At 43.4% G+C, this 11,667-nt stretch overlaps 1 protein-coding gene across 1 annotated transcript; it reads left to right on the forward strand.

Moving 5' to 3' along the window:
* Nucleotides 1-1,370: 1,370 nt before the first annotated feature.
* Nucleotides 1,371-3,142, forward strand: LOC118476093 (protein DCL, chloroplastic-like). The gene is made up of 3 exons (XM_035964195.1): nt 1,371-1,645; nt 1,779-1,890; nt 2,439-3,142. Exons 1-3 carry the CDS (start codon nt 1,614-1,616, stop codon nt 2,598-2,600), a joined length of 306 nt encoding a protein of 101 aa, XP_035820088.1. The 5' UTR covers nt 1,371-1,613; the 3' UTR covers nt 2,601-3,142.
* The last annotated feature ends 8,525 nt before the right edge of the window (nt 3,143-11,667 follow it).

Below are 11,667 nucleotides of genomic sequence, written 5' to 3' on the forward strand. Positions count from 1 at the left end.
GCAGTGTGTGCAGACCTCGAGAGCTTGGTAGATTGGGTATTTTCAGCATCATTGAACTGAGTTGGGCCCTTAAAATGCGTTGGGCTTGGCTGCAAAAAACTGAGTCAGGTCGGCCCTTGGCATCCCTGCCTTTGCATACCCCGAAAAAAATTCGAGAGTTTCTACAAGTAGCCTTGTATTCTGAGATTGGAAATGGAACTTCTACCCTTTTCTGGAGTGATCGATGGTTGGGTGGGCAGCGGATTGGGGATATCGCTCCCCGACTTATTGAGACCATTCCTAAGAAGCTGATTAACAAAAGGACAGTTCAGGAGGCGATCGAGGATAATGGCTGGATTAATGATATTCCTGGGAGTTTATCTGTTGGTGCACTTGCAGACTTCCTGCGTATTTGGGATTTGGTGGCACATGTTGATCTGGACCCCCATAAGGAGGACAAACATATTTTTCGGTTGGCTGCTAATGGCAAATATTCGACTAAAGCCGCTTATGAGGGGCTCTTCATTGGATCTGTGGAGTTTGAACCTTTTGAGCGGATTTGGAAAACTTGGGCTCCGCCCAAATGTCGATTCTTCTTGTGGCTGGTGGCTCACAAGAAATGTTGGACAACAGATAGACTTGAGAAGCGGGGGCTGGATCATCCGGAAAAAATGTCCTTTATGTGAGTAGGAGAGGGAGACAATTGACCATCTGCTTGTGAATTGCGTTTTCTCAAGAGAATGTTGGTTCCTCCTTCTAAGGCAATTCGGGCTGCAGGGTTTGGCCCCCCAACCAACGGATATTAATTTTATGGAGTGGTGGCATCAAGCAAATGAAGCTATTCAGGGGTCCTTCAGAGGTGGCCTAAACTCCCTCATTATGCTGGGCGCTTGGATTTGTGGAATCACCGGAACAGATGCATCTTTGATGGTCTTTCCCCTAATCTAATTTCCTAATCCATGTGGGGATGAGCGCCGTCTGTGGGAGACTGCCGGGGCCAAGGGGTTGACATCCCTTGTTGCCTCCCTCTCTCATGTAGCCTAGAGTTTTATAGATGAGTCAGTCTATGCTAGTTTCGTTCAGGCCACCGTAAGGCGTCAGTTGTACCCCGGTCTATTTAGACCTTGTGATGGGTTTCTGTATGCCTGTTACTGGCCGCCATAGGCGCCTCAGTTGTTTTTTCTGTAACTGTCCTTCTTCTTTAATATAATATCGCGCAGTTCTCCTGCGCTTTCGAGAAAAAAAAGGTGATCTCTTGACTGATATAGTTTTCTAAATTCAATCTAACCAGCAATTACGCTGCTGTATTTGGTTGTGGCTGATGAAAATAAACCACCATCTTAAATATACTTGTAGGATATTCAGTTATTGAATTTAATGCTGACAGTTACCGTATTTTGCAGCCACATGAACCAGAACAAAATGAGAGCATCTATGATTTCCTATGCAGCTCTAAAGTTCGGAATTTTGAAAAGAATCATTTGGATACCCGTAGACAAAGTACTGAAAATGCTTCGATATGTAGATTAGCATGCAAGTCTTCTAAAGGCAGTACGACCGTCAATGGTGTTGCTATAACTATCGACCAGGACTTTCTTCATGCTAAAGTCAGTATATGGGATAACATTATCGATATGCGTACTTCCTTACAAAACATGCTAAGAGAGTAAGAAGACATCCTCCTCCATGGAGCTATTTTACTGGTTTATTTTGGCATGACTTATGCATAAGGATTTGCTTTTTTAAAAATATATATATTGATTATCCTTTATTGAATTTCTTTTAATTGTATGATGAAGGTACCCGTTAAATGGATATGTGGCGGAGCCAGATAAATCACAGTTAATCGAGGCCCTGAAATTTCATTCCAGAGGTGCTGAAAAGATCGGTGTGGGAGTAAGAGAAATTAAGGTGATGATTATCGATTGATACCTGTTCTTTTTTCTCTATCAAACACACTGATCATTTTATTAAGAAGAAAAAAAAGGTTGAGAAACCTATACGGCAGCAAACCCACTCACACCAAATAGAATAAGCGGATATGTTAATTTTGATCATTGTGAAATCATGAGCTGCATGAGAAGATATCCTATTTTGATTACGTTCTTGTGTATATGTGCTTGTCATTTGGTCAAGCCTATTGTCCATACATTAGTGTTAGAAAAATGCCACTGACATGCTGTTGAATCTACTGGAAACACATTACGTGCATTAAATTTGACCTTTATACAATATCGTCGTCAGCCTTGCAAGCATTGTAAAAGCTTCTCGTGGTTGAGCAAACAATAATCTTTCCTCACCGAGCAGATGGCCCTTTGTCAAATTACACCTTGATATATATCCCTGTTTATTGCAAAATTGCATGCTGTAAACGTGACGTGAAAAGTATTAGGCAGTGGTCGTGCCTTTTTTTTTTCTGAAGTCGTGACCATTCTTTTAACATCCCGTCTTACGTGCAGATCGGGTTGAATCCTAGTCACCCAGGTACAAGGTGCTTCATTTTGCTGAGAAACGATGATACCACTGAAGACTTTTCTTACCACAAGTGTGTTCAGGGTGCTGCAGACTCTATCTCACCCCAGCTCGGAAGTTATTTGAAGAAACTATATTACAGAGCATAAGCTTATGCAACACTCCCACTAGTTCATTTTTTTAACTAAAACGTGGCAAATAAAAAAGAACGGATGGAGTAGGATTTTGGAAAGTGTTCCTGGCAACATCTTGTTCTGATCAGACCATATTACCAATTTCTGATAAGGAAACTACGTGTCGCATTTTAAGGATGAGGTGAAAACTGAAAGGGTCTGGCGCTCAGAACTCAGAAGGTCTTCTGGACTGGAGGTGTATGTCAACTCAACTCAATGGGACTATGTAAGGTGGGCCTGAGTCATGACTGCGGTTTCATGCCTGCAATTCTCTAGTCAGTAGTATAAATACTAGTCTGCGTGTTTTCTAATATGAAGATCCATCTATTTTATTACTTAACCATAGCGTAGATGATTGGTAACAGATAGATACATTTTATTTACTGATTAAAATGCAGCAGCGACTCCCCGAACTTAAAACAGGTAAACGGGTGTGGAAACTTAGTGGCTCATTCAAAACTGTCTAAAATCGGGTTTGCTCAAACAAAGTGTCGACATGGCATGTCATGTTGAAATCATTTGAGTCTCTAAATTTGGTTTACAGACTTTTATTAGTGTGCTTCAATCGTAGCACACCAAATCAGTATTCGGTTTGAGCATCCGATTTCTGATGGTTTTGCACAGGCCGGCCAAGTTATATGATCTAGTTTTTTAACTTAGGGGATCTAATTGATACAACATGCCAAGTTTAAGAATGGCTATTGTATCTTACTCTTATTTATTGAACAAGTAATGCACATTCCCAGTCAGCCGAGCGGCTTTGCGTGATGAATTTGATGAACTACACAAGTTAAACTAAGCTACACAAGCTTTCTCATCACACGAGAACGACTACTTTGCTGAAACAGCTAAACTAGTTACAAGAATAAAACTAATCACTAGCTCAAATATAAATAAATATATAACTAAAAGTATGGTTTGTTATCCTGTGCACACGCCGGTTGTTGTTTCATTGAATTTGCTTTATTAATAGGCTCACAATTCGACTTTGATTGTTATGGATTGGTACCAACATCATCCCGCACAAGCACAATCAATTGAATGAAGATGTGACGCTTTATTTTAGGGAATCTCTAACGAAAAATGCACACTATTCCCTCTTTTCTATCGAATCAGCCATAACCACGGCCTACATTTCATAAAATAGTTATCTCACATGCAAGTCCAATTCCAATATATCTGAAAGGGAAATAAACTTAAACATTTTCTATAATCGATTTTGATGTTTAACCTTATGGACTAACTAGTTTGCCTAGTTGATCATTTCTCAGGTGCATAAGTTCATCTACAACTATTCTAAGTCGACTGTCCGGAATATCGTATATTATTTCGGACAGGAGAACCTTTTTGGAAAACACCTATGTGCGGACCGTCCGGGCCCTTGCGGCGGATCGTCCGCGACACCAGGGTGTGCCTCGGACAGGAACACTTCAAAAACGCAAGTTAACACTGCGGACCGTCCGATGGAGAAGCGAGCATCGTCCGAGACCAAGCGCGGACCGCCCGACCTCAGGCGCGGACCGTCCGGTCGTTGAAAAACCAGAAAAACCTGAAGGTGACGGGTTCGGTAAAATTCATTTTTAGCGTCCTCGCGGACCGTCCGGTGTGCACGGCCGGACCGTCCGCGACTGCTTTATCTGACATCTGATGACGCATTAAATGCTATATAGCCGTTGATATAGTCGTTACTGCTGGCCGTTACGATTTCAGCCATTGATGTGCAGGGGCGGACCGTTCGGACCAGGGGCGCGGACCGTCCGGGGTCGACAGAAAAGGAGCAACGACTAGGAAGTGGTTGGAGGCTATAAATACAACTCCAACCACCTCCATTCATAACAAGCAAGCACTCCACTCATACACCTTGAATACAAGAGCTAGAAATCCATTCAAAGCTTCTAAACTCTCAAAGTTCCACAATTAAGACAAGTGATCACTAGTGCTTAGTGACTTGAGAGAGTGCGATCCGTGTGTTATTTGTCGCTCTTGTTGCTTGGTTTTTGTAATCGTGCTTTCTTCTTTACCTTCTAAACCTTCCAAGTGTTTTGTAAAGCAAGCAAGAGACACCTAAGTGTGTGGTGATCCTTACGGGGTCTTAGTGACCCAATTGATTAAGAAGCACTCGACCGGTCTGTGTGACCGATTGAAAGAGGGAAAGAGTTGGAATAGACCTGGCCTTTGTGGCCTCCTCAACGGGGACTAGGTTCTTCGGAACCGAACCTCGGTAAATAAATCACCGTGTTCATTTGTATTGATCTCCACTTGATTTGTTTTCCCTCCTTCCTCTCTCTAAAAAGTTCCCTTGCTCATATTGATTTGAGTTGGCTCCCAAAGTTATCCGCATTGATTGAGCAACTCCAAGCAATGAGAACTATCTTCCGCACTCTGAATTAATTCTAACATACCCCGGGCATAGTGCGTGTTCAAAGTTTATAATTTTCAGGTTTCGTCTATTCACCCCCCTCTAAGCGACTTTCAATATCTCTATACCCCTTGGGGTTATCCTGCGCTTGGAAGAACTAGGAAAAGGACTATAGCACCCAAAAACTTCAAATCTTGAAAATTTCTTAAATTCGCTCTAAATTCAAAATGAATTTTAAATTTCGTTTCAAAATGTTTGTTTGCGAGTTGATATCAACAAATAAAATATAGTGGTCTATATCCTCTCCAAAATCCTCCTCAAAATATCCTACAAATATTTCCCCAGTGATCCCCCTCAAATTCTTTCCAAAAATGCTGCCCAAATATTCCACCGATAATTCTCCAAATATTTTCCTCCTGAGAAATACTTACAGAATCATTTTTAAAGTCCCTATTTTCTTTATAATTTTCCTCATGTTCATACGTATACGTACGCCTCCGGTGTCATACAGTAAGCTCTACAAGCTAATTTCACTTATACATGACTAATACATGTTTATCTCCCACTGATCCTCGCATCCTCCCACTAATCCTCGCCTCCTTCCCCTAATCCTCCCAACCTTGCCTATAAATAGAGGGGCAAGGGCCTCCCTTCAAGCCACTCCAAGCCATTTCATGGCAACTCACTTCTCCCCCCACTCCCACTCCCACACAAGCACAAGGACGTTCGGTCGTTCATTTGATCGTTCGTCCACATGTTCATAGTTTGTTCGTTCGTTCGTCCGATCATTCGATCGTTCGTCCGATCGTTCATGTTTCGTTCGTTCGTTCGTTCGATCATTCATCCGTTCATTCGTCCAAATAATATTGTTCAGCCGTTATGCTGCCAAAATTCCGATCATTCGTTCGTCCGATCATTCGATCGTTCGTCGGTTCATTCATAATCCCTATTCATCGTTCATCGTCCGTTCATAGTCACTGTTCATCGTTCGTCATACGAACTGTTCATCGTTCGTTCATAGTCACTATTCACCGTTCATAGTCACTATTCATGAAAGAGAAATGTGCCCTTGGGCCATTTCTATAATGTTTTGGTGATTAAGTGTCCAACACATAGTATGTGAGTTGCTATGTGCCAAAGAAGCAAAAAAGTGCAAATCATATAACAAGGTACGTTTCTAGACTTAGTACATTGTTTTGAGTACTAATGTGTTTTGTCTAAGTGCTAGAAAAAGTGAGAAAAGAATTGGAAAAAGACTTGGCTCTGTGCAGCCAACTCCAACTCGGCTTGGCACACCGGACTGTCCGGTAGTGCACCGGACAGTGTCCGGTGGTGCACTGGACAGTGTCCGGTGTGCCAGACTGGTCCGCGTGAACTCGCTGCTCTCGGGACTCGACGGCGGCGTACGACTAAAAATCACTGGACCGTCGGATGGTGCACCGGACTATCCGGTGAGTCATCCGCGGCGAACTCGTCGCCCTCGGGAAAAGCAAAGGGGTGACGTGGCTATAATTCACCGAACTGTCCGGAGAGCCAACGGTCGCCTGCGCCAACGGTCGGCCGCGCAATCTTCGCACGACACGTGGACTGCTCCAACGGTCGACTGGTGCACCGGACTGTCCAGTGCGCCAATCAGCCCAGAGGAGCAACAGTCAGATATGACAAATTTGGAAGGAGATCAGGCACCGGACCGTCTACAGGACCTGTCCGGTGGCGCACCGGACTGTCCGGTGCGCCACTCGACAGAAGGCAAGGATAGCCTTCCTTGTTGGCCTCCAACGACTCCTAGCTGCCTTGGGGCTATAAAAGGACCCCTAGGCAAATGGAGGAGTTACATAAGCATTCACTAAGCATCCTAAGACTCCAAGACTCCAACTTCACGCATTCGATTCTTTGTGATAGTGATTTGAGCTCCATTTGAGTTGTGAACTCCATGTGTTGTGTTTCGAGCTCAAGTCATGACTTGTGTGCGTGGTTGTGCTGCGTGTTTGAGTCTTGTGTGTGTTGCTCTTCTCAACCTTACTCTTGTGCATTCTTTGAGATCAATATTGTAAGGGCAAGAGGCTCCAACTTGTGGAGATTCCTCGCAAACGGGAACAAAACTATAAGGAAGAAAGCCGTGGTATTCAAGTTGATCATTGGATCACTTGAAAGGGGTTGAGTGCAACCCTCGTCCATTGGGACACCACAACGTGGAAGTAGGCAAGTGTTACTTGGCCGAACCACGGGATAAAATCGCGTGTCTCTTGTGATTGCTCTCTCTGTGATTATTTGTGTTCGCAAAAGCTCGCCTCTTAGACTTGATTAACTTGCGCTGATATCTCTTTAATCAAGTTTGTTGGAATTTAGTGTTGAATTTTACAGGATCACCTATTCACCCCCCCTCTAGGTGCTCTCAATTGGTATCGAAGTCGTACTCTTCATCTAAGGGACTAATCGCCCGAAGAGATGGATCCTAAGGAAAAGGGGATGGTGGTCAACGACAAGGAAAATGAGTCCTTCCTCAACGAGCCTAGAGACGACAAGCTAACCGACTCAGGCTCGAGTCACAAGAAAAGAGACGGGAAGAAGAAGAGGCGCATCAAGAAGATCATCTACTACGACAGTGATGCCTCGTCTTCACCACACGACGACGACGATGACTCCTCGTCAAAGAAGAAACCGGTTAATCAAAACTATTCATTTGATTATTCTCGTATTCCGTACAACTCTAATGCTCATTTGCTATCGATTCCTCTTGGAAAACCTCTCCACTTTGATGGAGAAGACTATTCTTTCTGGAGTCATAAAATGCATAGTCATTTATTTTCTCTCCATCCTAGTATCTAGGAGATTGTTGAAAACGGAATGCACTTTGATAGTACTGACAATGCCGTGTTTATCAATGAGCAAATTCATAAAAATGCCCAAGCCACTACTGTTTTGCTTGCATCTCTGTGCAGGGATGAATACAACAAGGTTAGCGGCTTGGACAATGCAAAGCAAATCTAGGACACCCTCAAGATATCTCATGAGGGAAATGACACCACCATGATCACCAAAATGAAGTTGGTGGAAGGCGAGCTGGGGTGATTTGCGATGATCAGGGGAGAAGAGCCAACGCAAACCTACATCAGGCTCAAGACCCTGGTCAACAAAATACGAAGCTACGGAAGCACAAGATGGACGGATCATGATGTCGTTCGACTCATGCTAAGGTCATTTACTGTAATTGACCCCCATCTTGTCAATCTTATTCGTGAAAACCCCAGGTACACCAAGATGACGCCCGAGGAGATCCTCGGAAAATTCGTGAGCGGGCGCATGATGGTAAAGGAGGCTCGATACATGGACGATGCACTCAACGGACCATTACCCGTCTATGAGCCACAGCTCGTTGCTCTCAAAGCAACCAGCAGCAGGGAGGCGCTACCAAGCAAGGTAGTACAAGTAGAAGCTGCTGGGCTAAATGAAGATGAAATGGCGCTTATCATCAAGCGCTTCAAGACCACACTTAAAGGACACAAGGAGTACCCCAACAAGAATAAAACAAGGGGAAAGCGCTCCTGCTTCAAATGTGGTAAGACTGGTCATTTTATTGCTCAATGTCCTGATAATGAGAATGACCAGGGACAAGAAAGACATGGGAAGAAGGAGAAGAAGAGCTATAGGAAGACGAAAGGCGAGGCTCATCTTGGAAAATAATGGGATTCCGACTGCTCCTCATCCGACTCCGGCGATGAGGGACTGGCGGCCTCGGCCTTCGACAAGTCGTCGCTCTTCCCCAACGAACGCCACACCTGCCTCATGGCCATGGAGAAGAAGGTAAGTGTTCGAGATTCTCCTAAGTACTCTACTTCTAGTGATGAGGATTCCTCCGATGATGAAGTAGATTACTCTAGTCTATTTAAAGGTTTAGATAGAGCCAAAGTAGAAAAAAATAATGAATTAATTGATGCTCTAAATGAAAAGGATAGACTTTTAGAAAAGAAAGAGGATATTTTGTATGAAGAACATGATAAATTTGTTAGTGTTCAAAAATCTCTTGCTCTAGAAATTAAAAGAAATGAAATGCTATTCTCTGAGTTGTCCGCTTGCCATGAATCTATCTCTAGTTTAAAGATTTTGAATGATGATTTAAATGCTAAGCTAGAGGAAGCTAATAAATCTAGTTCATGTGTAGAGCATATTGTTATTTGCAATAGATGCAAGGACTTTGATGTTAATTCTTGTGATGAACGCCTTATTTCTATTGCTAAACTAAATGATGAGGTGGTAAGTCTTAATGCTCAACTTAAGACTTACAAAATTGATTTTGATAAATTAAAATTTGCTAGGGATGCCTACACTATTGGTAGACACCCCTCTATTAAGGATGGACTTGGTTTTTGAAAGGAAACCAAGAACTTAACAAGCCAAAAGGCTCCCGTTCTCAACAAGGAGAAAGGGAAGGCTCCTATGGCTAGTAGTTCTCAAAAGTGTCATGCCTACATTTATGATAGAAAATTTTCTAGGAATGCTCATTATAATAGGAGTTATGATCATGATGCCTTTAATTCACATGCTATGGTTGCCTCTAGTTCTACTTTTGTTCATGGTAGAAGTAGGTCTAGGAGAAATCATGTTGTGCATCATGTGCCTAGGAAAGTGTGTAATGAATCTACTACTATTTTCCATGCTTGCAACACTTCGTTTGTACTTTCATGTAAGAATGAAAAAGTGGTTGCTAGGAAATTGGGAGCCAAATGCAAGGGAGACAAAACTTGCATTTGGGTTCCAAAAGTTGTTGCGACTAACCTTGTAGGACCCAATAAGAGTTGGGTACCTAAAACCCAAGCGTAAATTGCCTTGCAGGTTTATGCATCCGGGGGCTCAAGCTGGATTATCGACAGCGGATGCACAAACCACATGACGGGGGAGAAGAAGATGTTCACCTCCTATGTCAAGAACAAGGATTCCCAGGATACGATTATCTTTGGAGATGGGAACCAAGGCAAGGTCAAAGGCTTGGGCAAGATAGCCATCACCAACGAGCACTCCATATCAAATGTATTTCTAGTAGAGTCGCTTGGTTACAACCTTCTGTCTGTAAGTCAATTGTGTCACATGGGTTACAATTGTCTTTTTACAAACGTTGATGTATCTATCTTTATAAGGAGTGATGGTTCATTAGCTTTTAAGGGTGTATTAGATGACAAACTCTACTTAGTTGATTTTTCGAAAGAGGAGGTCGATCTAGATGCATGCTTAATAGCTAAGACTAGTATGGGCTGGCTGTGGCATCACCGTCTAGCACATGTTGGGATGAAGAACCTTTCATAAACTTCTAAAGGGAGAACATGTGTTAGGACTAACCAATGTTTGTTTTGAGAAAGATAGGCCTTATGCAGCATGTCAGGCAGGGAAACAGGTGGGAAGCACTCATCACGGCAAGAATGTGATGACAACATCAAGACCTCTGGAGCTTCTTCACATGGACCTCTTCGGACCCGTTGCCTACCTTAGCATCGAGGGAAGTAAGTATGGTCTAGTAATTGTTGATGATTTTTCTCGCTTCACTTGGGTTTTCTTTTTGCAGGATAAATCAGAAACCCAAGGGACCCTAAAGTGCTTTCTAAGGAGGGCTCAAAACGAATTTGAGCTAAAGGTGAAAAAGATAAGGAGCGACAACGGGTCTGAGTTCAAGAACCTACAAGTTGAGGAGTATCTTAAGGAGGAAGGCGTCAAGCATGAGTTCTCTGCTCCCTACACACCACAGCAAAACGGTGTGGTAGAGAGGAAGAACAGGACGCTTATCGACATGGCGAGAATGATGCTTGGAGAGTTCAAGACGCCCGAGCGGTTTTGGTCGGAAGCTGTGAACACAGCTTGCCATGCCATAAACCGGCTCTATCTGCATCACCTTCTCAAGAAGACCTCCTACGAACTCCTTACCGGTAACAAACCCAACGTTTCGTACTTTCGTGTATTTGGGAGCAAATGTTACATTCTGGTGAAGAAAGGTAGACATTCTAAATTTGCTCCCAAAGCAGTAGAAGGGTTTTTACTAGGGTATGACTCAAATACAAAGGCGTATAGAGTCTTCAACAAATCATCGGGTTTGGTTGAAGTTTCTAGCGACGTTGTATTTGATTAGACTAATGGCTCTCCAAGAGAGCAAGTTGATCTTGATGACATAGATGAAGATGATGTTCCAACGGCCGCAATGCGCACGATGGCGATTGGTGATGTGCGACCATAGGAACAACAGGAGCAAGATCAGCCTTCTTCCTCGACGCTGGTGCATCCCCCAACCCAAGATGATGGACGAGTACCTCAAGAAGTGGAGCGTGATCAAGGGGGAGCACAAGAAGGACAAGTGATGGAGGAAGAAGCACCACGGGTCCCTCCAACTCAAGTCCGAGCGACAATCCAAAGAAATCACCCCGTCGATTAGATTCTGGGTGACATAAGCAAGGGAGTAACAACTCGCTCACGTTTAGCTAATTTTTGTGAGCAGTACTCGTTTGTCTCTTCTATTGAGCGTTTCAGGGTAGAAGAGGCCTTGCACGATCCGGACTGGGTGTTTGTGAATCATCTAGGCCCCTTTGGTAATGTTTTGGTAATTAATGACAACTGCTTGTGGACTAACGATTCTTGGAGAAATAAGAATGCAGGGTTGGACCACATAGAACAGGAAATGTTGAAGAATCATACGCATTGGTT

The sequence above is a fragment of the Zea mays genome, chromosome 1, assembly GCF_902167145.1.
Source record: "Zea mays cultivar B73 chromosome 1, Zm-B73-REFERENCE-NAM-5.0, whole genome shotgun sequence".
Taxonomy (NCBI): Eukaryota; Viridiplantae; Streptophyta; class Magnoliopsida; order Poales; family Poaceae; genus Zea; species Zea mays.

Bases quoted from the DNA above. Each gene is read 5' to 3' on its own strand.
- LOC118476093 (XM_035964195.1), top strand. From the start codon at position 1,614: ATGCGTACTTCCTTACAAAACATGCTAAGAGA. The intron at 1,646-1,778 runs GTAAGAAGACAT...TGTATGATGAAG, and splicing joins TTACAAAACATGCTAAGAGA to GTACCCGTTAAATGGATATG. The intron at 1,891-2,438 runs GTGATGATTATC...TCTTACGTGCAG, and splicing joins TGGGAGTAAGAGAAATTAAG to ATCGGGTTGAATCCTAGTCA.